The sequence below is a fragment of the Podarcis bocagei genome, assembly GCF_964188305.1.
Source record: "Podarcis bocagei genome assembly, chromosome: 8".
Classification (NCBI taxonomy): Eukaryota; Metazoa; Chordata; class Lepidosauria; order Squamata; family Lacertidae; genus Podarcis; species Podarcis bocagei.
The window spans coordinates 62,398,595-62,425,811 of NC_138133.1; the positions used below are offsets into that span (position 1 = coordinate 62,398,595).

General features: G+C 43.8%; 1 protein-coding gene and 1 long non-coding RNA gene across 2 annotated transcripts in view; both read left to right on the plus strand.

The window, feature by feature from the left end:
- LOC308593159 overlaps window positions 1-27,217 on the plus strand; it is a 350,716-nt gene that overhangs the window by 25,091 nt on the left and 298,408 nt on the right. The gene's annotated exons all lie outside the window — the stretch shown is intronic.
- Window positions 1,210-26,456, plus strand: ZBTB10 (zinc finger and BTB domain containing 10). Its single transcript, XM_081204508.1, has 5 exons — window positions 1,210-2,190; window positions 13,058-13,949; window positions 20,211-20,348; window positions 23,954-24,126; window positions 25,113-26,456. Exons 1-5 carry the CDS (start codon window positions 1,225-1,227, stop codon window positions 25,416-25,418), a joined length of 2,475 nt encoding a protein of 824 aa, XP_081060634.1. The 5' UTR covers window positions 1,210-1,224; the 3' UTR covers window positions 25,419-26,456.

Sequence of the window (27,217 nt, forward strand, 5' to 3'; positions counted from 1 at the left end):
ACCGGAGCTCGCTGAGCAGCCGAGGCGTCGTAGCCCACGGGCAGCGTTTCCAAAACACTGCGCGCGTTCACACCCTCCCACACAGCCCCGGCGGAGCGGCTTTCAGAGGCGGGCGCCGGGTTCAAGGGCGCAGCGAGGCTCCCCCACTGGGTGCTGCTGGACGGGAGAAGCCACGCCGTTGCGTGTGCTCTGGGGGAAGGAGATTAGCAGAGCCTGTTATGCACTCTGTGTGTGCGTGCGTGGCGCCTTGTTGTGTGAGCGCTTCTGAGGGGGGAGGGTCGTTTTCGCTTATCGCCCAGGGCGGGGTGCCGAGATGGCTCTCCAGCGAGCCGTAACCGAGGAAGGTTTCGGTGTCCTCAGGGCGGGGTGTGTGGGGAGGGAGGGAAGGGGAATCGGGGCGCGGCGCGGCCCACGGTGTGGTGGGCGAGTCAAGATGTCCACTTCTGGGCGCTGTAGGGCGATGATGTCAAAGGGGTGGGAGTTTCGCCTCAGGAGGGTGGAGGGCCCTCCCTCAGCGAAGGGGCGGGCACAGCCGCGCCGTGTCTTTGGGGACGGAAAGGTGTTTTGTGTGGAAGGGAGTGGGGGGGGGGCGCTTTGACGACGACGAGCGGGGGACGCCGCGCACGGAAAGTCCTGCCAACTCGTGGCGAGGCGGGGCGGGCGCGCATGACGCGAGCGCGCACTAAAACCTGACACTCGCCAGCTGTTCGGGCTCCTCCTCGCCCCCCTCCCTGCCCCCCTTCCTTCTCCCTCTTTCTCCTCCCCTCCCCCGCGGCGTCGGCGGCTGCTTCTGCTGCCGCCGCCGCCCCAGTGCATTGTGGGCGCAGTCCGTTGTTCATTTGCCATTCGACCTGGGCCGGGGCCTGCTGGGGCGGAAGGGCTGCTGCTGCTGCTGCTGGGGCTGGCGGAGTCGGATCCATTGTGGGGAGAGCGAGCGCTTGAGGAGAAGGAGGTGGAGGCGGCGGCGGCCACACGGGCTAGAGAGCGCCGGGATAAGATTTCAGCCCCCCCTCTCCCTTATTCCTTTTTTTTAATTACTCGGGAAGGCTGACTGGAACCTAACCGCGAAGGCTCGCTGCCTCCGTCGTCTTTACCCGTCACCGCGGTCGGTTAGGAGGGGAGGGGGGCGGGCGACAGTTGGGCGCGCGGCGGGAAGAGAGAGGGAGGGGGCGCGAGGGCGGTGGGGAGGCAGGCGGGCGGGGGGCGCGCGCGCGCTCGCCCGCCATGTTCGCCGAGATGAACCGCAGGACCTTGGCGTTCCGGGGGGGCGGCCTGGTCAGCGCGGCCGCCGCCGCCGCTGTTGCGGCAGGCGGCGTCCCGACGGCTAACGGGGGCGGCGGCGCGAGCGAGGCCTGGGTCCGCCAGGAGGCCGAGCAGCTGAACGGCCAGGGGGTGGAGGAGGAAGTGGAGCTGGAGACGGTGGAGTTCGATGTGCCTGAGCTGGAGGCCACGGACGCCGCCGGGAAGGACCTCCTGCTCTTGCCCACCACTCCTCCGAACTCGGTGGGCGCCGACGCGCCGGTCGCTGCCGCCCCGGTGGGCCCCATGTTCGCCGAGAGGAACCGCCGGACCTTGGCCTTCCGCGGCGGGGGCTCGGCGTCGGCGAACAATGGCTGCGAGGGGGCGGCCTGGCCGCGGCGGCCGTTGAACGGGCGGGGGGCCGGCGGCGGCGGCGAGGAGGAGGACCTGGAGCTCGTAGGCGTGCTGGAGGGGAAAGACCTGGTGCAGGACGGGGGGTCGCTGAGCGACAGCAGCGAGGACGAGGAGGACGGCGAGGGGGGCAGCCTGGGCGATGGCAGCGGCGCCGAGGGCGGCAGCTGCAGCAGCAGCAGGCGGTCCGGGGGAGACGAGGCGGAGGTCAGCAGCGTGGGCGCGGGGGAGGGGGAAAGCATCCAGCACTTCCCGCTGGCGGCCCGGCCCAAGTCCCTCCTGCAGAAGCTGCACGTCTCCTTCCAGAGCGCCTGGCTCAAGGAGTTCCCGTGGCTGCAGTACTGCCAGCAGACCGGACTCGTGTCCTGTGCCTGGTGCGCCGCCGCCGCCTCCACGAACACCTCCGCGGACGGCGGCAGCAACGGCGGCGGAGGGCACGACGAGCTCTGCAAGGGCACTCGCAACTACAAGCGCGCCCTGCTTCTCAGGCACCACATCTCCACCGAGCACCGCCTCAACGAGCCTGTCACTGCTGAGCAGGTCAGTAGAATCAGGGCAGGGGGGGGAGCAGTGTGTTCTACGGGGGGCGGCGGCGGCTGATGTGGGGGTCAGCGCTGGGGGTGCATCCCTCCTTTGGGGAGTCTCGTGCGAGGCAGCGTGCCCACGTGTGCGAGCTGCTTTAAATGGATTCTCCTCTCCCCTATAGCCTGGGTTTGAGGGCACATTGTACTCTGTTCACCTTCTGTCTCCAGTAAGCAGATTATTCTGCCTTCTGTTTTCAAGCTGACTTGTCTGTTAGTTTTGTTTAGAAGCTTTACCGACTGCCACATAACCTTTTAACATTGTGAGCTGCCGTAATATTTACCTTGTATAATAGCTTCCTGTATGGTAATTACTTGTTTCTCCAATCTATTTCTCCAATGTAAAAGATGGGGAAGACACAAGTAAGGTTTTCCTGGCAGGCAGTAACCTCTGCAGTTGATCCCTGTGCAAATGTAAAGTGCACATTTGTCTTTGTACCACCACATAGGCCCTGGATCAAGATGCATATATGATGCTTTAACACAGAGCGCCCTATGCTTCAAAAACACAAATAACCACAGTTGGAAAAATCTGTAAATAATACTGAAATTTATTTATTGCACTATATCCCACCTTTATCTCCAAGGAGCTCAATATGATATACATTGTTCTTTCTGTCCTCATTTAATCCCCACAACAACCCTGTGAAGTAGGTTAGGCTGAAAGGTAGTGACTGGCTCATGGTCACTTAGTGAGCTTCATGGCAGAGTGGGGATTTGAACCCTGGTCCCCCAGATCCTAGTGTAACACTGACCACTACACCACACTAGGTCTAATTGGCTGAAATGAAACTTTGAAGAGTTCTTAGAGTTTTGTGAAAGGTGTAATTTTCCCCCACACAAAGACAGCAGATAGTTTATAAATAGTTCTGAAGGATGCTTTGAGTGGCTTTCATTATCTTCAGTGCAATGGTTATGTGTAGAATATTGATGAAACCAAGTGAGTTGCGTAGAAGCTTTTGTGCAGGTTTGCAATATTACATTAGTTGTTTAGCCTACTCCAATAGGAATATTCTGTATTCCTAGATACTATCAAACTTTAGAAATTCCCTCAGCTTTCCGGATGTAAAACTGATACTGAAATTAGTTGCACATGACACTTTTGCATCTGCAAACCTGGATATAGATGATTAAATATCTACATAGTATGTTTGGTTCTACATTTATTAAAATAGTGGTGAAGTAGAATTTTTTTACATTTCTAGGAATTCAGAATAGCGTTTCTAGTTTCATAAAAATAATTTAAGATTGGTTAGGAGAATCAGCTAAGGGATATGTGAATGAAACAGATGCCCATGTACATCTGAATCATGCGGTCATCTGATGGTTGTGCACATTCAAAGTCCCGTTATTAGACGGGACTGGAGCTAGCTTATGGCTAGTGACTTGGCCTAAAGCAAGGGTAGGAGCCCCGGGGGGGCCTCCAGATTTTGTTGCTCCCAGTCAGTATAACTAGTAGAATGGAAGTTAAACAGCCCAGCAATCAATGTCCGAGGGCCACAGGTCTTCCATTCCTGGCATAAGACAGCACAAGGATCTTCATAACTGAGAAACTGAAATTGGCCATGTGGAAGACAGTGTTCAAAGTTATGGCAGTTCCCCTAAAACTTGCGTGCATATTACAGAATTATGTAACCACAACAGTCTTTTCCCACCATTCCATGTCTTGGTGTGAGTGTGCCTCTTACCTCATTTGGGTTAGTAGGGCAGTACTAGAGAGGCTGGAATGGGTATAGGGCCTGTGCATAGGCAGGCTCCAAAACATTCTCATCTGGGGGGCCCATAAATAGACTTTCACCCTAAGCATGGTAGGCCAGCACCTCCCCCCCCCAAAAAAAAGTCACTGGTATGTTCTTGCCAGAACCAGTGAGTGCTGGACAGATGAGCTGCATCTGACCTTTATCAACACACTCCTGCCTCTTCTCTTCTGGACCAATTGCAATTTGAAGAGGTAGCTGGGGAATGGGCAGCACATTACCTGTTGTTGACAGGTGCTGGGAATGGAGGTGGTTGTTGTGTCCCCCCCCCCCCCAATTGGTTGAGGGATGGGAGGGAGAAATAGAGGAAGCAATACTGGCAGTTCCTTTACAACTCCAGTCTCAGGATTAGGGCAGGGAAATCTCTGTACAGGTGCCTAGGAGGTAATTTATGAAGCAGAATGTAGACACCTCTGCTTTCCTGAGCTTGGAGCTGGAAATAAGGATTGTTTTCACTGCGTTTGTGCTTTGTTTTTGAAGGTGCTTGCCTCAGAACAGTACAATATTTGGTACTTAAGGGGCAAGGTCATAGTAATAATGATTGGCTTTGAAGGCCAGCTTAAATTTGTGACCTTCTCTATTGACTTCTGTCTTCGTGTGCTACATGTTCCTACTGCTTTTAGCATGGATAGTCACTTAGGCTTTAAGCACTATTGAATAAATGCCTTTTCAATTTTATAAACTTCTAGGTTTTCCTGCTTGAAACTTTTGTGCTGGAAAAAGGACAGTATGCCTTTCAAACACCCAGAGCTTGGTTTGGTGCTTTCTATGCACTGTGCATCTTTTCAGTCTTTTAACTATAAAATTCTTCCCTGTGATTAAAGGAAAGAAAATATTCACTGGTGGCTGTATTTGTATCAACTTGCTGAAAAACAGCTGAAAAACTGTTTCTCATCTGTAGCAGTACTGATCTTAATGAATAGAGTGTTGGAGACTAGTGAAAGCAATGTGTCCTACAGAGTATGTCCTTAAACATTAGCATTTCAATAGTTAACGCATTCTAATTTCTTTATAACAGCTATTGTATTTCAGCACTGAGATAGTGGTGGGTAACAGCTGTAGTTTCAAGTTTACAGGAGTCTCAGATATGGGAAGTCATTGTTCTGATTCCTTCTAAATGACTTGAATACATTTTGCTTGGGAGATATTTTCCATAAGTCTTATATCTCTTTCTTTCTATTTGAACTTTAGTGGTTATATTTTTTCCTGTAGGTAGCATATCTGGGAAGCCTAACAAATAATTTCCCCCTCAAAGTAAAACATGAGCAGCTCCAATTATTGTAGTTGTTGCTTTCCTTATTCCATACTTAATTATGTAAAATGCAGAAGTTTTCCTCAGTTGGGCTGATGGGAGTTGTACTCCAAGGCATTGTGAGGGCAACAGATTGAGAAAGCTGGTTTAGACTCATGCAGTGGAGTATATGGGGTATAATATTTTAAATAGGCACAGGAAGCTGATCTCTCTTCAGTTTAAGGATCCCGAAAATAGATGTAGGGCGTTAGTCTCCAAATCTCTTGGGCTTGTGTCTGAAGATCTGTTTGAGGATTAGGTTGTTAAGCTAATTAAAATCCTCCCGTTTGCACATCTTATATTTCACCTTGCATTTCACAGACATTTGAGGGAGCAGCAGTATAAAATAGCAATCTGAATTTTCTTGTAGAATGTATGGAATCCATTCACTTGTTTCCCTTTTTCAAATGTCTAGGTAAAAACTTTGCCTTGTCTAGAAAAGGTGATGTGTTATTATCACAACAGCACATTACAAAGAAAATTTCATTATGCTTTTTTTTAATGATGATTTTCAGTTATGAGAAGCAACACAAGTAGGATTTCTGTTCTCTTTCCAGTGTAGCACTTGGAAAAGCGCATGGCACACTTCTGCCTGAATATGTAGGCTTTGTGCTCAGCAGGAGCTAAAGTTCTTTAACTTGAAAACTAAATGATCTTCAGCTTCTGTTACTATCATCTTTGCTTCTAAATTTCTAGTGCCTAGGGTTCATGAAGCTGTTTGTTTAGTTAGCTTAGTGTAAAGAACAGACCCAACCCCTTCCCTGTCCATGCATTGTAAACCACTTCAGAAATCAGACATACAATAACAACAATACTTGTGAAATTGCTTGGGTGAAATCCAGGGTTGCATGGATGAACTTTCCCTTCCTCCTCTCTAGCCTGCACACACAGCAGCCCTTCCTGCTCTGGAGAGTCCCCAATTCTGTATCAGTTTTGTGGGGCTGCAGGGGAGAGAAAGTGTAAGTCCTGTTGCTGTGGGCAGTGTTCAGTGAAGTGGATTTCTGGCTGTGCAGGAAAACCTCCCTCTCCTTCCCTCCATGCATTCTCCAGATCTGTTCTGGAGTATTGGGGGAACTCCCAGAACACATTTGGGTGCACATGGAGAGGAGAAGGAGAGGAAGTTTCATTGCACAGCCAGAAATTCTATGGCTAATGAAACTTTGTTGGATACCACCCTCTGTTTGCAGACTGACAATAAAATGTTGACCTTTGGGTGCACTAAACATAGCTGTGTTTTATTTATCTATTCTATTCTGTTCTGTTCTATTCTATTCTATTCTATTCTATTCTATTCTGTCATCCATCATTAAATATTTCCTGGCTGGCATACAAAAAAACCCTACAATATATAATATTTAAAAATGTCAGTAATTAATAAAATACAGCAAAAAAATCCAACCCCAGTTTTCTAGCCCAAATATGACTGAGTTACAAGGCTTGTTAGTGGCTGGAAAGCAGAGGTGTGGTATATTTATACCCTGTGCATTTCTAATGAAATTGTACACCTATGTTTTAATATTTTCTATTTTTTATGTAGATGTCTTGGCATACATATCTGGAGAGGTGCAGTGGGGTGTAGCTATCCTGTTTAGCTGAAATTCTAGGGCTCCAGTCTTGTAATTTGTCTCTTGGAAGTAAGCACCATTGAACTTTCTGGGACTTGCCTCCAAGACATGTATAGGATTGTGATGTAAGTAACTGTATCACATATTAAAAAGTTAAAATGTAAACTGTAGTGGTCAACAGTGTGGTATAACTGCTAACTTCATAAATAAAAAATAGATTTTTTAAAAATTAAAAATGTGGAAATCACAGCTGAAGACCAGCACTGACATGAAATTATTTATATTGTTTCTATATAATTGGGTGTGAAGAAAATATTTCAAAATCTGCCATAGTTTTAAGTGTCATCTCTTTGCTGGGAAAGAAAATAATCCCATCAGCCTTGTTGACTGTTTACCTTTTTATTTTTAAAATGTATGTTGACTTGAGGATTCTGAATGAAAAGGAGCATTTTGTCTTGGAGGGAAACATTGGTAGAATAGGTTGCAACTTTTTATAGAAAAATATTAAGTACAATCAGAGTTAGAAATCCGCCAGGTGCAATTTGTGACTGGAGCAGGTCTAACTGACCACGTGGAGATCTCTGGATGCCAGGTTGGCGACTGACATCTCCATCTGGCTGGCCTCTCCAGCTTTCTTAAGCAGGTAAACAGAAGAGCTTATTTATTGCATTTATATCCCACCTTTTTCTCTAAGGAGTGCATGGTTTAAACCCTCCCCACAGTTAATCTGTACAACAACCCTGTGAGGTAGGTTAAGAGGCTGTGACTGGCCAGAGGTCACCCAGAGGTCACGCTTCATGACTTGAGTGGGGATTTGAATCCTAAGCTTCCATGTCTTATTCCAACACTTTAACCACTACACCCCCCTGGCTTTCTAGGGTACTACTGCTATGGGGCAGCTATATAAATTAAACAAAATGTCACTTAGAAAAGGATCTGAAATACTTTTTTTGAAGCTTGGATTTCTTTTATTCTGAATTGTTTAATTTGATGTTTTAATGTGCTGTAAACTTTGAAATTTTTGCTTTAAAATATAAAGTGGTATAGAAATGAAAGCAATAATAATAATAATACATTTCATTGCATGAAAAAATGGTACTTAGACATTCCATTGTGGCAACTGTAACCTAGATTTAAGGTGCCATCTGAGTTTCTAACCCTGCTACCAATTACAGATTTGCACCTTGCCTTTCAATTGATTAAGTTGCATAAGAAAAGAACAAATGTAGGTCAACTTGCAGAAGAAATGAGTAAAGACCATAGGATTAAGCAGTAAATGGTAGCTCAGTGGTTTTAGTTCACTGTTGATTTTGTCTGCATGTTAACCTAGTACCACCGCATTGCCAACATGGGGATCCAGGGCACAGCCCTTCAATGGCTGAGCTCGTTTCTCTCTGGTCGGGGACAGAGGGTGGCGCTTGTGGGGGGAAACTCGTCACGCCACTCCTTGGGATGTGGAGTGCCGCAGGGTGCGATACTCTCCCCGATGCTTTTCAACATCTTTATGTGCCCCCTCGCCCAGCTTGTTCGGAGTTTCGGTTTGGGTTGCCATCACTATGCTGATGACACCCAACTCTACCTGTTGATGGACGGCCATCCTGACTCGGTCCCAGACACACTGATCAGATGTTTGGAAGCTGTGGTTGGATGGTTACGTGGGAGCCGGTTGAACTTAAATCCTTCGAAGACAGTGGTCCTTTGGCTGGGTCAGGACGATATGGGATTGGGGGGCCAACTCCCATCTCTTGCGGGGGCGCAATTAGTGCCAGGGCCCTGTTTAGAGTTTGGGTGTAATCTTCGACACCTCCCTTTCTATGGAGGCACAGGTTGCAGCTATAACAAAGGCGGCATTTTTTCATCTCCACCAAGCTAAGCAGTTGGCTCCTTACCTCTCTCACCCTGACATAGCCACTGTGATCCACGTGACGGTCAGCTCCAGGCTTGATTATTGTAACTCACTCTATGTGGGGCTGCCCTTGAGACAGACCCAGAAACTCCAGCGGGTGCAGAACGCCGCGGTGAGACTCCTTATGGGGTCCTCGCCCCGGAATCACATTCACTCGGTGCTATACCAGCTGCACTGGCTCCCAGTGGAGTACAGGATCAGGTTTAAGGTGCTGGTTTTAACCTTTAAAGCCCTATACGGCCTAGGACCATCATACCTACGGGACCGCCTCTCCTGGTACAGTCAGACCTCAGGTTGCGAACGTGATCCGTGCAGGAGGCACGTTCGCAACCTGCAGCGCCACATCTGCATACACGTGTGATGTGATTTGGCACTTCTGCGCATGTGTGTGATGTCATTTTTGCGCTTATGCGCATGCACAAGCACCGAAATCCAGAAGTAACCCGTTCTGGTACTTCCGGGTTTGGCGCGGTCCACAATCTGCAGCATTCGTAACCCGAGGTATGACTGTATGTCCCATGGAGGACCTTGCGGTCTTCAAATAAAAGCATCTTGGAGATCCTGGGCCACAGGGAGGTTAGGCTGGTCTCGACCAGAGCCAGGGCTTTTTTGGCCATGGCCCCAATCTGGTGGAACATTCTGTCACAAGAGACTAGGGCCCTGTAGGACTTGACATCTTTCCGCAGGGCCTGCAAGATAGAGCTGTTCTGCCAGGCCTTTGACCAAGGCACAGTCTAACCCCCTCTCTCCTTCTGTAATCCTCATAGAACCTTAACCCAATGGTTGCCATTAATTTGATTCTTAATTGATTTTAGAATGTATGTTAATTAATTGACTGTGTGATTTTATGTACACTGTGCTATTTTTACTTGTTGTTAGCCGCTCTGAGCCCGGCTTTGGCTGGGGAGGGTGGGATACAAATAAAAAATGTATTATTATTATTATTATTATTATTATTATTATTATTTATTATTATTATTATTACTTACTGCTTGCTAGATTCTTACAAAGAATTCTGGTATTGGGCAGTTTTGTGGTAACTGATCCAAGTTCAGACATGAGTTGACAGTTTGGGGTGCCCTGAGTGGTCTTCTTGTTACTCACCATTAGGCTTGCTTGCATCTTCACTAGTTAGCATGCATTAGAGCTGCAGTGGCATAGTGATAGTTACTGGTAATCATAGCTTGTTGTAATACAGAGATTGAGCCAGTTTCTAATCCTGTTTGGCAGTTGGGCAGCGTTCTGAGCCACTCTTACCACAAGGTGTAGTACGTCCCTTTCCATGTGCAATCAAGATCTACTGCTTTTGTTGCACCCCACAAATTAGTAATTGGTAACTAAATTTCTAGAAAATACCTTTGGCACATGAGTTTTTAAAAAAGAATTGTTTAGCATGATACTGCTTTAGGATCACTTATTACAAAGTATCATAGAATTGGAGAGTTGGAAAGGACCCTGAGGATCATTGAGCCCACCCCCCTGCAATGCAAGAATGGGAATAGTTCTTACATTAATAGTAACTTTTTTCAGGTGCTATATTGACACTGACATCAGGTCTTACTTGTATTTTTGTCACATGTTCTCCAATATGTATACTGAGATTTTTAAAAAAGAAATAAGGTAATCATCAAGACTTGAATGATAATAGCAAATGAATAATAAAACCACGAAATATCTATTGCTCAAGCATGGGGCACTTTGGGAACAAGCCAAAGCCAGGTTTTGGTTGCTGAATCCTGAATTAATTGTGCTCCAATTAACAAATGCATTGCTTACATTGTCATACGTTTTCAGCTGTATCCTATTACCAGCTGTATCAAGTTATTAGATGATAAAGCAGTTACTGTAACTGGGTTCACATCCCAGCCTCTGGCTTTATACCCATATATCAACATGGGTTTGTGTTGCTAGAGCAACCACCAACTTCTGGTGTGTAGAGCTGCTGCACAGGACAGATTAGGTTGAAAGTGTGCATGACAAAGGTAAAATTGATGTAGCATTTTGCAGCAACTAACAGTTGCCTTCAGGTGAGTATCAAAGGTGTATGTGTGTGCTACTGTTACTCTCCCCCCCCCCCCCCCGGTCCTCTTTCTGCCTAGGATACAAAGAGTTCTAGTCCCATTGCTTTTGAGGGAGTGTTAGTTGATACCCGTAATTGTGTTAACTGAGATTATTGGTTTGGTGGGCAAAGACAGTGGAATCATCTATACTTTTTCTGGGTGTGTAACTTGTGCAAGGAAGAAAGGCACCACTGACTATTAATTTGTGGGATGGAGGATGAGGGTGTTTTGGCTGAGGGTGAGAGGAACTCCACTTGTGAGGGGGCTCTGCTGTGTCAGTAAACTCTGAAACAGCCACACCTTCAACTTTGGATCCACAGGATCAAAAGCTCCATGGATCACTTCAAGGGCTTCATCCTTGGTTACTCTAGCCTGGAGCTAGTATAGCAAAAATTAATTTAAAAACAGCAGCACATGCGCACCCTGGCTAATGTGGGTCAGCAGGGCTTTGGATGTGCCAGTGGAACTGCTGCTCCATTCCTTCCTGGCTCCTTATTATAACTGCCTTGTTAATCAAGATATAAAATTGTCCTATTTATATTTATACAAATATTTCCCCTTCAATTTGTTAGATATTACTAAGGTGGCAGGCAATCAAAAAATTCAGCCCATAAATTTTGGAGGAAAGCTTGTGAAAAACCTTGGGTGCAGAGGGAACAGGGAATATATACTTGTTCACTGTGCTAGCTAGGAATGGAGAGAATAGGAGGCTGGAAAGAGATAGGAAAAAATGCTATTAAGAACACCTGGGAATATTGCTCTCCCCTTTTAGTAGTTCTGTTAGCTAGCATATGTGAGAATTGCCTTGTTAGTGCAAGTGAATGAGGCTTACGAGAGGCCCATTTTGGACTCTTCTTGGTGTTCCTGATTTGAATCCATAGTTCCTGGCTTGGAAGGGAAATATTGTAGGCTGTATCATGAATAGCCAATGGACTTATGCTGGGACTATCTAGAAGTGAAGCAGGGATGAGTAGACACTCCTTGCAGTCTGTGCTTGGCTGAGTTTTATTTCTATAGCAAAGGATTAATCACCTTATTTTGAAGTCATTGATGAAAAAACTGAGATAATGCTCATCAGATTGGCAGATGACACCAAACTTGGAGAGGCTGATGCTGTTGAATACAGAATTGGGATTCAATATGACCTTAGCAGAGTGAATGGAGAACTGGGTCCAAACCAACAATGTGAATTTCAGTAGGGACAAAAGGCAGGCAGAAGCCTAGGTGCCTTGTGGACCACAAGCTTAACATGAGTCAACAGTGTGATGCAGCAGCAAAAAAAGCTAATGATATTCTAGGCTGCATCAACAGAAGTATAGAGTCCACATCAAGGCAAGTAATAGTCCCCTTTATTCTGCCTTGGTCACACCACACCTGAAATACCATGTCCAGTTCTGGGCACCACAATTTAAGAAGGATGTTGACAAACTAGAATGTGCAGAGGAGGGCAATCAAGATGATCAAGGGTTCTGGAAACCGAGTCTTATGAGGAGCTGTTAAAGGAGTTGAGTATGTTTAGCCTGGAAAAGGGGGAGACTGAGAGGAGATATGATAGCCATCTTCAAATATCTAAAGAGCTGTCACATGATGGAAGATAGAGCAAGATTTTTTTCTCCTGCTCTGGAGGAGCAATGGCTTCAAGTTACAAGAAAGGAGATTCCAACTAAACATCAGGAAGAACATTCTGACAGTAAGAGCTGGTGGACTCCCCTTGAGAGGTTGTGGACTCCCCTTCCTTGGAGGCTTTTAAGCAGAGCTTGGATGGCCATCTGTCATGGATGCTTTAGTTGAGATTCCTTAGTTGAGGGGGTTGGACTAAATGACCCTTGGTGGTCCCTTCCAACTCGTGATTCTAAGTGCAATTGCATTCTTCAGTGAGGGAACAGTGCCTGTTTTTCCTAAGCAGCTGGAAACAGCATGAGGTTCTATCCTTAATATAGCTTACCTGCTTGTTATCAAAAAGGCATTTCTAATCCAGTTGGTAGTAAAGTTTACCATAGAGTCAAGAAATAATGAGTTGAAATAGTTGAGAATCCTTGATTTGTGTTGGCTGCATGACACCACTTTTTAAGTGTATGTTTTGTTGAACTGAACGATGGGGCGGCAGTGGGCTGAGCACTAAACAAAATACTTATTTAATTGGGAAGTTAGAAATAATAATAAAAATAGTCTTATTCATTTGGAACTTAAAACCAAAAAGTCAGTACTTAGATGCTAACTTCTTAATTTCTCCATTCTCAATTACAGGAATCTGAAGTAACATCGGAATTGGCTAATGAGAGAGATTGTGATTACAACATTAGGCCAAATGAGAACTCTTACTGCTATCAACTATTACAAGAACTAAATGAGCAGAGAAAAAAAGGCATTCTTTGTGATGTTCATATTGTAGTGAGTGGAAAGGTCTTCAGGGCTCACAAAAACATCCTGGTTGCAGGCAGCCGTTTCTTCAAGACTCTATATTGCTTTACAAACAAAGAAAGCCGTAACCAAACCACTGTTACCTACTTAGATGTTGTTGCTGTTCAAGGCTTCTCTGTCATCTTGGACTTCCTATATTCTGGCAACCTTGTGCTTACAAGCCAGAATGCAATTGAAGTAATGTCAGTGGCCAGCTACCTTCAAATGACAGAGGTTGTCCAATCCTGTCGCAATTTTATCAAAGATGCCTTAAATATAAGTATAAAATCAGAAGCCCCAGAAGCTGTCGTTGTGGATTACAATAGAAGGTCTGTTAGCAGGGATGGATTGTCTTCAAGGGATCAGAAAGTTGCTAGTTTTTGGGCCACACGAAATCTTACTAACTTGGCAAGCAGTATAAAAACTGAAAATGATGGCTACTGCATAGATGAGAGCCAATCTGAAAATTACCAAATGCATGATTGGGTCCAGGACAGCTCACCTGAAACGGCTGAAAATGAATCTCAAGGTGAGGGAAAGGTGTTCGTATGGAATGATATGAGCTCACAGGGACAATCGCTTCAAGAACCTGGAAAAGCAAGAAGGAAAAACCAAACTGCTAAAAGGTTTGTTTACAATATACCACCCAATAATGAAGAAACATTAGAAGAATGTGCAGCTACTCAATCATCGGTCCAATATCCAGAAGAAGACTTGCAGTTTATCAAAGAAGAAGCAGGTAAATACTAGTAGCATAGTTATCCTAAGCACCATGGTTTGTTATATTCATTGACTTGTCATAAATCTGTTTAGAACAATCTCTCACATGGAGTAAAATGTGCTGTCTGGGTGTAAACTTGTTCCTCTATAATACATTTTCCAATTTAGGCTAGTTTAATTTTAAAATTAGATTTACTTTATTGTAGCAACCTGTTTGTTCTGTGTCTTGGAAGTGATACATTTAAGGTAGGGGTGCCAAGGACTCTTAAATAATGCTTCCTTTGCTGTGCTGTTCTGAGATACTCGAGCCTTTTATAAGTAAAAGCGGGAATGGCAGTTGGTTTTATAATTTGATTTAAAATGGGCCAACCCTTAAAGGGAGATGGTGGGGCAATCTGACTTTTCAGTGCCACAAAAGGTGTAGATTTTGTTTGCTTCTGAAAGGCTGCTTACTTTCATAGTTGCCCACTGCTTCAGTGTTCTTAAGTCACATAGGTAATTATTTTATATTGGTTATTAAATTTGTTTTTCCAAGATCACATATTTAAGGAGAAATTACTGGATAGGCATCTTAACACCATTTCTTTGTTTTAAATTATAATAATGGTGAAGATTTTGACTTAATGACATGACCAAGATTGTGGATGCAGCAATTTTAAATATTCTAGCTTTCCAGTCCTATTGAGTTTGCACTTTGTTCTGAATAGGCTACTATTTCATCATATGGGTTCCTGGCATTATAGCTCCTGACAGGGTTCACATTACCACCAAAGACCTTTTTATCTGCTGGGGTGTGGCAGGCTTTTTCTTAAATATGTATTTTTCATTTTTTTGCCAATTAGAACCAGTTTCTAAGAAGTAACTTTTGGCTCATGTTAGCATGTTCATTGATTTGGTGTATATTTCTGCATTAGACCAGTTACTTTCATGTCCTGCAGAAGATGGAAGAGTCTGAAACACTCAGGAGTACATTGTTTTATATAACAATTATCAGGAAGCATTTGGAGCAGTGGAGTAGAAAAATCTGTAGAAAAGTTTCCAGTATCTTTTTCTCATGGAAAAAGTTCTGTGTTATAAATTAATTAGTAAAATTGATTGTCTGTCAGTTGCAAGTCCAGTACAGTGGTACCTTGGTTCTCGAACTTAATCCATTCTGGGAGTCCATTCAATTCCCAAAACTGTTCGAAAACAAAGCCACGGCTTCCAATTGGCTGCAGGAGATTCCTGCACTCAAGTGGAAGCCACGTCTGACATTCGGTTTCTGAAAAACATTCGCAAACCAGAACGTGTGTGGGGGGGGCCCAGGAACTCAACCCCTGCACAAATTGGGGGTTGTCTGTAATTTGTTTTGTTACAAGTGTTTAGTAGCAGTAAGAGAATTGCATTCCATCAGACTTTCTACATATCTTAGCACACAGAGAGAAGAATTCTTTAGAAGAAGGGAAATAGCAGCATCTCATTTTATATGTGAGAAACCCACACATTTCTTTCTGAAGAAAAATGGGCAGGACAGTGCTGACCTGAAAGCAAGGACTGATCCACAGCTAAAATTTCCGGACACCTACTTTTTCTGGTGTTTCTAAAAAGGGATGACCTCTTCTTAACAATTATTAAGCCCTGGCTGGATAATTCCTACTAAGATGTATTTTTGTATGAAAACTAATACATAAATTGGAATCTAATTCTGTGGTGGAGAGATGGCAGGGTCAAACCTATGCCAGTTATGGATTTGTGTGGAGATAATGTTGAAGGATGGGTTAAATGATATGAAGACTTGGAATATTTGGACTGTTGGCCTGATACCAGCTGCTGGTGCATTAGTGCCATGTTCATGGCTAGGAATTTGCTGCCAAGGAGTGTGGTGGAGTCTCCTTCTTTGGAGGTCTTTAAGCAGAGGCTTGACAACTATATGTCAGGAGTGCTCTGATGGTGTTTCCTGCTTGGCAGGGGGTTGGACTCGATGGCCCTTGTGGTCTCTTCCAACTCTATGATTCTATGATTCTATGAATGGATCATCTTGCTAACTTGGGCTGCATTGCCGACACTTTTTCTGTGTAAGACTACTGAACCTATATTGGCTAGTTCCTGTTTGGGTAAATATTCAGTGCTTAGCAAGGAGGTGATGATTGGGGTTGCTGTCATATGCAGGATACAGTTTTGTGAAGTTGGCTTTCAGTTTCAAATGAACTTTATTTTTCTAGGGATCACACTTAGAATGGAGACTCTGTTACTGATTTGTCCAGTTTGCTGCCTAACAGGCTTCTTGGCTAAATTGTTGAAAGCCTTTGTTGAAAGCCACAGTGATTTCAATATGATATAGAGGATTTCAGCAGGCTTAGATTGAACCTCAAAGAATTGATGCCTGCCTGCCATAGCAAACGAGTGTGGTGTTGCATATTGCTGAATTTCATTTATATAAATGGGGGAGTGTCTGGGGAGACAGGGATGTAAGAATAATGCCTTTGTTATAGACAGAATGCTACCCGGTCAAGATTTGTATCTTGGACACAATTTCCCTCCTGATGCTTGTGGCTCAAATTAAACCATCCTACCTTGGAAAATTACTGTTCTAAGGAGTTTTTGTTAGCTTTTATAAATAATTTTAGTAGCCTTGTATCTCATCTGGTAAGCCTGTGGGACAGTGAATTTGATGTGGGATGTTCACATGATTTCATGGAGATGCTTTCCCCTACATTTGCAGATCCAGGCAGCCCAGTGGCTTACAAGGTGCATACTCATAGTGAAGCAACATAGGTGACAACTAATAATAATAATAATAAATAAATTTTATTTATATCCCGCCCTCCCCAGCCAAAGCCGGGCTCAGGGCGGCTAACAACAATCAAATAATCAGTCAAATAATCACACAATCTAAAAATATTTCATTATAAAAATTAATTAAATCAAATTGATGGCAACCAATTAAGCAGAATTATGTGCAGGTTGCCAGAGGAGGGAGTCAGGCTGCGCCCTGACCAAAGGCCTGGCGGAACAACTCTGTCTTGCAGGCCCTGCGGAAAGATGTCAGGTCCCGCAGGGCCCTAGTCTCTTTTGACAGAGCATTCCACCAGTTTGGAGCTGCAGCCGAGAAGGCCCTGGCTCTAGTTGAGGCCAGCCTAACCTCTCTGAGGCCTGGGACCTTGAGGATGTTATTATTTGCAGACCGTAGGTTTCTCTGTGGGGCATACCAGGAGAGGCGGTCCCGTAGGAAACTGGTGTGCAAACTGCAGGTCATGCACTCCAAAGAGCCAATTTGAAGACCTGTGGTTTCTTCATTGCAAGACAATAAAATACTGTATAGACTTGCGTATAAGTCAAAATTTTCAGCACATTTTTTATGCTGAAAAAGCCCCCCTCGGCTTATACTCGAGTGAGGGTCCTTTCGGGCTGCTCCTTCCTCCTCCTCCTTTGCCTCTATTGGTGGTGGCGGAGGAGGAACGAGCAGCCCGAAAGCAGCCCTTTTGGGCTGTTTGTTCTTCCTCCGCTACTGCCACCAGTACCAGGTTTGTGGTGTGGTGAACCGGCTTATACTCGAGTCAATATGTTTTCCCAGTTTTTTGTGCTAAAATTAGGTGCCTCAGCTTATATTTGGGTCAAGTATATATACTCAAGTATATACGGTAAGTATTTCTGTCACTGTTGCGGCAGCAAAATACCATCTGCTGTAGCTCTTTTAATTATTAAAGAATTGTTGCATCCATCTTGGAAAGGCTAAAATAAATATATTTCAAGTTGGCAGAAACTTTTGATTTATACTGTTTGGGTAAAATCTAGACTTGCAGTGTTAATCATTTTTAAAAGTTTAATCAACTAAAAGTGCCTTAATAAATCAGGAGCACATTTTTTTAAAAAAATATAAGTATTATAAAAGCTTTGGATGGCAAACACCATCTTTAAGAGGCATTATTCCTTCTCAAGGCCAAACTGCATGTGGCATTAACTCTGAGAACACAATAACATGAACATTTTTAATATATAAAAAAGTACACTGCTGCAGTAGAGCCTGAGCATATTAAAGCCATTGAAATTGGTGAACCTAAGACTTAAGTATTGATTTAAGTGGGTCTACTCTTTTAACAGTATTTTCCCACTTGATTTGGTTTACCATTGAATAGAAGTATACTCTGTAACCACAGTCAATTGTAGCCCCCAGACCAGCACCTCAGGATCCTCATGCATGATTGCCATTGGAATGATGTTGCCAGGATGAAAGGGTTAAAATGTAGTTGTTACTTACTACTACTATTTCTTCCTGTCCATACTCTAAAAGAAGCCCAGGGTAGGTGAAAATCATCCCAGGGTAGCTAACAATGACAGTTACAAGCTTAGATTGCTGATAGAAATAGCCGAGGAAAGCAGAGCTAATCCATTATACAGTATTGAATGTTCCTGGAACAGGCCTCAGTTACCAGAGACAGTGGAACTCAAACTTGGGTCTTTGACTTGTGGAGCATTAGCTTTACCATAGAATTATGCTTTCTGCTCAAGATCTTACTTGTATTGGCCAATAAGTAAGTAGATGTATTCATGTGCCTGTGGGAGTAAGAGGATTTCATATATGGTAAGACTTTTATTGACACTTACTAGTAGCAATCAGTGTTAGAAACTGAGATATGAAAGCTAGGAGCTAAATGGCACCTTAAATCTAGGTTATGGGCGCCATAACAGTGTCTAGGCGAACTTTTTTATAACAAGAATACAAAGCTGAAAATGAATGAACTGCAGATAATGTCTTATGTTCATTTTCCACATGGTCTAGTCCTCCTCTGAAGACTGCAAAAAACAAAGCCATACTTCCCCTACCCCCCCCCTAATATTCTTATGAGGGTCCCTTCTCCAGTCTTCAGAGAGTGGCTGGAAGTGGGAGGCAGAAAAAGGTCCTCCTTTCCTTCCAGCAGTGGCAGTTTCAGTCTGACATCTTAGACGCAGTACTGCACCCAGAGCTCAGAAACTGCTAACTAATGAAATTCTGTGCCACAAACTATGCCTAGAGAACAGTGGGAGTTTTGAACACTGGTGGCAATATGTTAGGGCAGCAGCATATGGAGAGAAGATGCTCCCGTGTTGTTGTAGTCTGCTGCATCCTGATTATTGGTTCTAGGTACATTGACTTCTGAGAGCATTGTGGGATGCTTACAGTAGCTTGTGGTGAGGGAAGGTATTTACTATAGTGATATTGTTTGGGCTGCAGTTAATGCTGTTAGATCTTGAAATGCAGCTCATTGGGCTGTGCACAAATGACTTCAGGTACTTTAGCTGAATTCTCAAGTGCACCCCCTTTCCCATTGCACTCTTTCCCCCCATTGTGCTTTTGCTTTGCACATTGTGTACAACCATTGTAGTAGGTGTGGCTGTTTAGGTCCAAGTTCATCTGTGGAGGCTGAGTTTCACTTATCTCCCAGGATGAATTAGTTTCAGTTGCAGATCTACTGTTTGTTTACTGTTTGGATTTTCTCTTGAATGTGGTAGGTGGGAATGACTGTTGAGCAGTTTTATTCAATAGTGTGCCTGTAATGTAAAACCACAAGTGCTTAGTGTGGTGAGGACTTCAGGAGAGAGTCTCTGTTGTTCTTGCCATATTTTAGATCCTTTTTGATAGCACCTCTTCTGCTACCAGCTTTGGGGAAGAAATGTTGGGTAAATGCAGGTCCTTTCGAAACTGTTACTATTTCCTCACTTGCTACAATTTTTATGAGTCTTTATTTTATTTGATTGCCTGTATGCAACCTGGCATGCCTTTAGGAGGAAGATCAACATGAAAACATAACAAATGAAACGCTATAGGGAGTTCTTTGTCCTTGCAACCCTACCATAAAAAATGGATTGTGGAAAGTCACTTTGTTTTTTTTTTTTTTTTTGCATTAATCTGTGCTTGCCTGCCACAATATTGTGCCAGTACAGGATGTCAGGCTGTTCCTCTGAGCGGGTAAAGAAATCTGTCTAGCCAGTGACAGTGATGTACAGTTTGTTTCACTACCCACCCACCTTCACCTGTTGCAGGGTTTGTACTCAGGCTTAGCTAAATGCCAGTGCATGACCACTGTGCCTGTGCAGCAGTATACATAGAATCATAGAGTTGGAAGAGACCACAAGGGCCATCGAGTCCAACCCCCTGCCAAGCAGGAAACAAGTATACAAGTCTCACTACTTCACAGTGGCTTCTGCCAAAGATAGAATTTTTTAAAAATGTCTGCATTCTTTACAGGCTACTGTATAGATAAAGCAATCATGTGTACTTAATATTTTTTATATAATTTCCCCCTATAACATCTTTCAACAGGTACCTCAAATGATTTCAAGTTTGGAATGTTTCCGGGTATCTCAAGTGATTTCAAGTTTGGATTGTTACCAGGTTCTTCAAACGATTTCAAGTATGGCTTGTTGCCTGAATCCTGGCCAAAAGAAACCTGGGAAAATGGCAAGTATTAAGTATCTATGCGATTACTCTTCTTATACTTGTGATTTCTAACTTTCACCAGGAAGCAAAATAACTGTCTTACTATTAGCTTTCTCATAAACTACAGTGGTACCCCGCAAGACGAATGCCTCGCAAGACGGAAAACCCGCAAGACGAAAGGGTTTTCTGTTTTGGAGGCGCTTCGCAAGACGAATTTCCCTATGGGCTTGCATCGCAAGACGAAAGCCCATAGGGAAATGCTGGCGGTCAGGAGCAAAGACTTTCGCCCACAGCCGGCCTTCAGAAGAGGACCTCTTCTGAAGGCCGGCGGGGGGCAAAAGTCTTTGCTCCCCCCGCCTGCCTTCCCTCCCGCCTGCCCCGGGCGATCTTAAAATGCTGGCGGGCGGGAGCGAAGCGTTCGCTGCCGACCCCCAGCATTTTAAAATCTCCCCCTGTCCCGGGAAGGTTTTAAAAAGCTGGGGGTCGGGAGCGAAGCGCTGCCGACCCCCAGCATTTTAAAATCTCCCCGTGTCCCGGGGAGGTTTTAAAATGCTGGGGGTCGGGAGCGAAGCGCTGCCGACCCCCAGCATTTTAAAATCTCCCCGTGTCCCGGGGAGGTTTTAAAATGCTGGGGGTCGGGAGAGAAGCGCTGCCGACCCCCAGCATTTTAAAATCTCCCCGTGTCCCGGGGAGGTTTTAAAATGCTGGGGGTCGGGAGAGAAGCGCTGCCGACCCCCAGCATTTTAAAACGCTGTTCCGAAGGGGGGGCGGGGACACCTGCCCCAGCCGCCCCACTTCGGAAAGCTGTTCCGAAGTGGGGAGGGGGGGCGGGGACACCTGCCCCAGCCGCCCCACTTCGGAAAGCTGTTCCGAAGTGGGGCGGGGGGCGGGGACACCTGCCCCAGCCGCCCCACTTCGGAAAGCTGTTCCGAAGTGGGGCGGGGGGCGGGAACACCTTCTGAAGGCGGGCAGGGGGCGAAAGTCTTTGTCCCCCCTGCCTGCCTTCCCAGGGGCTTTTTTAAAATGCCGCCCGCCAGCATTTTAAGATCGCCCCGGACAGCGGAGAAGTCCTCCGCTGTCCCAGGGTTTTTTAAAATGCTGGGGGTAGGAAGAAAAGCCCTTGTCCCCCCCCCCCCCCAGCCTTCAGAAGAGGTCCGGGGACAGACTGTCCCCGGACCTGGTCTGAAGGCGGTTTCCCTAGGAACGCATTAATTGATTTTCAATGCATTCCTATGGGAAACCGTGCATCGCAAGACGAAAAAACCGCAAGACGAAGAGACTTGCGGAACGAATTAATTTCGTCTTGCGAGGCACCACTGTATTTGCTCATAGACAGTATCTATGGTACTTGGGAACTTTTTTCTGTCTGTTGATGAACTACAATGTTGCTTTAATTTTGTTCTCCATTTGAAGTCACTAGGTGGCACTGGTGACCACCAGCTCTGAAATATGGTCTCTCACAATAATATTTGGAAGTAGTCACTGCTTGCAGAAACAGCTAACACTTGCAGTTAATAATTGATTAATAGTGAAAGAGCAGATAGAGATGGCTAGTGGTGAGTAGAAAGGTTTCAGTCTCTGCCCAGACAAGTGAGACAGTGGGGATGCAGATCTCCCCTTGCTTATAGGATCTGAGATGGAGCAATGGTGAGCTTGGAGACTACATGCCTGTGTGTTGTGTCCCTATGTATGTGGTATGCATGTGTAATGCTGCTCTCAAGCTGAAAAGGGTCAGCCGTGCCTGATACACATATTCCATTCAGTTTTTAGGAAGGTGCAGGTAAAGCCCAAGGGAAGAGCATTGCATTGGCACTCTTTCATCTGATATGCAAACCAGAACTAAAACAGGGTCAACAGATATTATTAAGTCTCCAAGTTCATAGAATTGTAGAGTTGGAAGTGACCCTGAGGGTCATCTAGTCCAACCCCTTGCAAGGCAGGAATCTTGGCTAAAGCATCCATGACAGATGGCCATGCAATATTTGCTTAAAAACTTCCAAGGAAGGAGAATCCACAACCTCTGGAAGGAGTCTGTTCCACTGCCGAACAGCTCTTACTGTCAGAAAGTTCTTCCTGATGTTTAGTTGGAATCTCCTTTCTTGTAACTTTAAGCCATTAGTTCCAGTGCAGGAGAAAACCTGCTTGTTCACTCTTGTGACAGCCCTTGAGATATTTGAAGATGGCTATCATATCTCCTCCCAGTCTCTTTTTCCAGGCTAAACATACCCAACCCCTTCAACCGCTCCTCATAAGGTTTGGTTTCCAGAACTCTTGATCATCTTGATTGCCCTCCTCTGCACATTCTAGTTTGTCAACATCCTTCTTAAATTGTGGTGCCCAGAACTGGACACAGTATTCCAGGTGTGGTGTGACCAGGGCCGAATAAAGTGGCACTATTACTTGCCTTGATCTGGACTCTATACTTCTGTTGATGAAGCCTAGAATAGCATTAGGGTTTTTCTGCTGCTGCATCACACTGTTGACTCACGTTAAGCTTGTGGTCCACCAAAACCCCTAGATCCTTTTCACATGTACTGCTAGTAAGCCATGTGTCACCCACTTTATATTTGTGCACCTGGTTGTTCCTGCCTAAGTGCAGAACCTTACATTTGTCCCTACTGAAATTCATTTTGTTAGTTTCTGCCCAGTTCTCCAATCTGTTGTCATCTTGAATCTTGATTCTGTCTTCAGCAGCATTAGATACTCCTCCGAGTTTGGTGTCATCTGCAAATTTGATGAGCATCCTTTCAATTCCTTCGTCCGAGTCATTTATAAAAATGTTGAACAACAACAGGCCCAGGACAGAACCCCGTGACACCTCACTTGCCCTTTTTTTCCAGGTTCATAAGGAATCATTAATGAGCACTCTTTGGGTTCAGTCTGTCAACCAGCTAGAAATCGGCTTAACAGCCCATTTTACCATGATATTCTGTGCAAGAACATTATGGGGGACTTTGTCAGAAATCAAGATATACTATGTCCAAAGCATTACCTTGATCCTTCAAGCCTGTAACACTCTGTATAAGAAAAAGAAATGAGACTCATCTGGTGTGACTTGTTTTTGAGAAACTCATACTTACTCTTAGTAATCAAGTTGGATAAACTCCATCTCCAGTGTCACTGAGGCACCAAAAAACAAGTGTTGTTATTGCATCCAGAATTGATGGTGGACAAAGAGAGCCTGAAGTGTGAAACTCTTCTATTTAGAGAAGGGGGAAGAGGAGAAGAAGCCAGAGAGCTCCAGAGAAACCCAACTTTTTACCTAAGGGTAGATATTCAGGCTGAATTTGAGATGGTTCTCTTCTCTGGATAGGTCTTGAAGATTTTTGACCTTGCCTTCTGATTTATTCCTTTCACATCTGCTCTCTTACAGGAATAGTGATAATAATAACCAACTACAAAAGATTTCAGTAACATCTGCATATTGGTCATGAAGCACTTTTTGTGTGTTGCTATATTATCAGTTGATATTTGTATGGTCACCATGTCTTTTTTCTCGTATATGATTCTTCTGCGTTTATAGGGCTGTCTTCAACAAGATGTACTCTGGGAAGAATCAGTGGACATGACTGACTGCTGAGTGTCAAATTGCTACTTATTAAATTTGTTTGTGTTTGGATTTTTAGGTGACTCTTCTTTAATCATGAACAAACTGAAGTGTCCACACTGTAACTACGTAGCCAAATACAGAAGAACACTAAAGAGACATTTGCTCATTCATACAGGAGTGAGATCTTTCAGCTGTGACATTTGTGGAAAGCTATTTACTCGTAGAGAGCATGTAAAAAGGCATTCCTTGGTATGTAACAGCTTTAAATTACTATAGTGACCTGTTGAGGAGAGCTTGGTGTGGTGGATAATAATTTTTCCTTGTCTATAATTCTTCAATCTAATGTGTTTAACAGTGTAATCCTAACCATATCTGCTCAAAAGCAAGTCCTGTTGAATTCAGTGGGGCTTACTCCCCAGTAAATGGGGTTAGGGTTGCAGACTTCTGCCAAATTCACGCACAGTTGTAACATTCACTTTCTGGGACCTTGAACTTTCAGGTCATTACCCTGTCATAATGTTTTAGAGAGTAGTGTCATATGGTTGTCATGCAGGGTTGGGGAGAGGGAATTGTCTTTCTTTCTCTGCAGCTCTGGGGCTGGAAGGAAGGCTCAGGCTTGTGTTACTTGTCTAAAACTGTCTGATTTTTTAATTACTTGTATTTCCAGCAAGTTGCTTTCTGGTTTTGACACTGTTCTAAATCACTGCCCAGGAATAGTGTAGTTAAACATAAACTCTGGATTCAGTAAGGAATAGAAGTGTTTTCGTAGTTTAAGTTAGGTATCTAGTATAACAATGTCAATAGCTATTGTAGTTATAGAGGCGGCTCCCAGCTTACATGGGAGTTACATTCCGGGGATGGTACGCAAAGCCAAAATTATGTACAGTCAAGGCACATTGGGTTCAAAGGTGGGTGAGATTGCCAAAGTCTTTTCCCCATAAACCCTCCGCCTTTTAAATTTTTTTTTAAAAAATTGCCAGGCACTTACAAGCTGAATGCTTGCATGTTAAATGCATGTAAGTTGTGAGTTAACTGTACTACAGAAACACTGGTGTATTTCTGACGTCTTGTGAAATTCAATATTTTGGGTCAACTGTTAATAGTTCGAGTTCATGCTTTGAAAGAGTTAATACAAAATGTGTGCAACTATAATTTGGATTAATAGCAGTGGTCAAAGCAAATCGTGATTGATATGAAACATAAGTGACTTATTGACACTGATTCCTCTTGTGCAGGTTCACAAAAAGGATAAAAAGTACAAATGTATGGTGTGTAAGAAGATTTTCATGCTAGCAGCCAGTGTTGGAATAAGACATGGATCTCGACGTTACGGTGTTTGCGTTGACTGTGCAGATAAATCTCAACCAGGAGGGCAAGAAGGAGTAGACCAGGTACAGGACACAGATTTTCCTAGAGATGAAGAGTTTGAAGAAAATGAAGTGGGGGAGGCTGACGAAGAGCTGCCTGATGATGTAGAAGAACAGAACGACCAGACTCGATGGGATGAATCTGGGGAAGTCTCTGTGCCTTTAGAAGACTGAGGTGGCTTGATCTTCTTAAGATGCTTTATTTGGACGTCACATGGATTGACCATGTTGAATTTTTGGACTGAAGGCTTGGAAACATGGTACAGGCTGGATGGAAGTTATGTTGCTGTGAAAATCGTAGGGTCAAAGCCTTATAGCAAAAAAAGGATTATTAATTTTTTAAAGATATTTGCACAGGACTGTAAAGCATACAGCCATTTGGTTGAATTATAGAGTCCTCACATCTACAGTCAATTATCAAAAGAAATGTATTTTTTATTATTTATAGGATATAGCTATTTGGGTCCTAATCAAGCATAGTAATAACTGTGCTTGTGTTACACATCCATGTGTTCTTTAACACGAATGAAGCAAATTGCAATCTTTGGAGTTGACTCCATTGAGATTCCAATCATAGTTTGTGAACAAAATGCAGCTAATTTGGGCTAGCGGCTCATGTTTCCTGAAAGGGGATTTTGCTGCACCTCCCTTGCCTTCCCCTCAATGGTTTAAATATCAGCATCTTGATGACATGAAGCTAAGTCTTTTAGTTTTGTCAGGATGTGGTTTAGCTGACAAGTCCTGGAGAACTTAATCATTGATATTTAATTTACTGACTTTCTGGTTTTTGATATCTTGAGTTTGCATAAAGCTACTTTTCACCAAAAATACAATAATGACTTAAAGCTACAAGGAGGATTGTGATTGGAATGAAGTAAATTTCTCCTTGTCACTTAAATAACTTTATGTTAGACACTTTCTGGCATGGCTACCCATGTTTTAATTTATGTTTTCTTAGCACTATTCCTATTGGCTATCATTTTTATTCACTACTGTATACCTCAGTCCATCACAAAGCATAGAGTCCTAGAATCTGAGGAGTGTCACAGAAGTAAATGTAATTGGCTTTTTTTTTTTTTTTTTGTTTAAATAGTTCAACCCAATTTGTCTGCTTTTGTCTATTTTTGTTATGTGGAAAATTAGACATGAGGCTGTCATTTTTCTTTCTTTTTTGTGCCCCATTGCTCTACATTAAAGTGAACACAAAATGAACTTTTGCTTCTCTCCTATTTTGGGGGTTCTTTTATATACCAAACTACATTTTAATTGGCAGCTTAATTTGCTGGAACTTTTTTTTAAAAGAAATTGGTATTTGTTAGTATAACTGCTAGAGCTATTTATCCCCAATGCTCTTTGCTTCTGTTTTTGGATGAGATATTGAAACTTGAATTTTTGTAGCCATAAATCTTTTCTAAACTTGTTATATTGTACCAATGATTTCAGACCTTTTTCTGAGGGAAGGGAGGGTATTGCACCTTTTTATGCTTAGAATTCTCAATTTCAACTAGCCTGAATGCAAGTGAGCTACCTGAATGCTACCTGCATTCAATATATTTCTATGTCACAATGAATAAATATGCACAGCATTTACCATAACACATAGCTAGGCCAGTGTGATAGTACTGTATTATATAAGTTGAGGGGTCACCATATTTGAGTTTAACTTTAAAATGAGTATATTTTCCTATTTTATATCTGATAACTAAATTATGGTAGTTGTGTGGTAAACTTAATTGCTTTGACAGATGGAATCTTAATGGTGCTCCATCTGATTGAAGTAGATATATATATATATCTATATATATTTAAAGAGATGGCTTTATTATCCCTTCTTTCAATACAACAATGGCTTAATGTTAGACACTGTTTCTGCAGGATGAAACAGAGATTATATGGGTATTAAAATGTATAACCTTTTCTATCCAAAACCTTTATTGGTAGAATCCACATCACTGTAAACCTGACAAATGGGT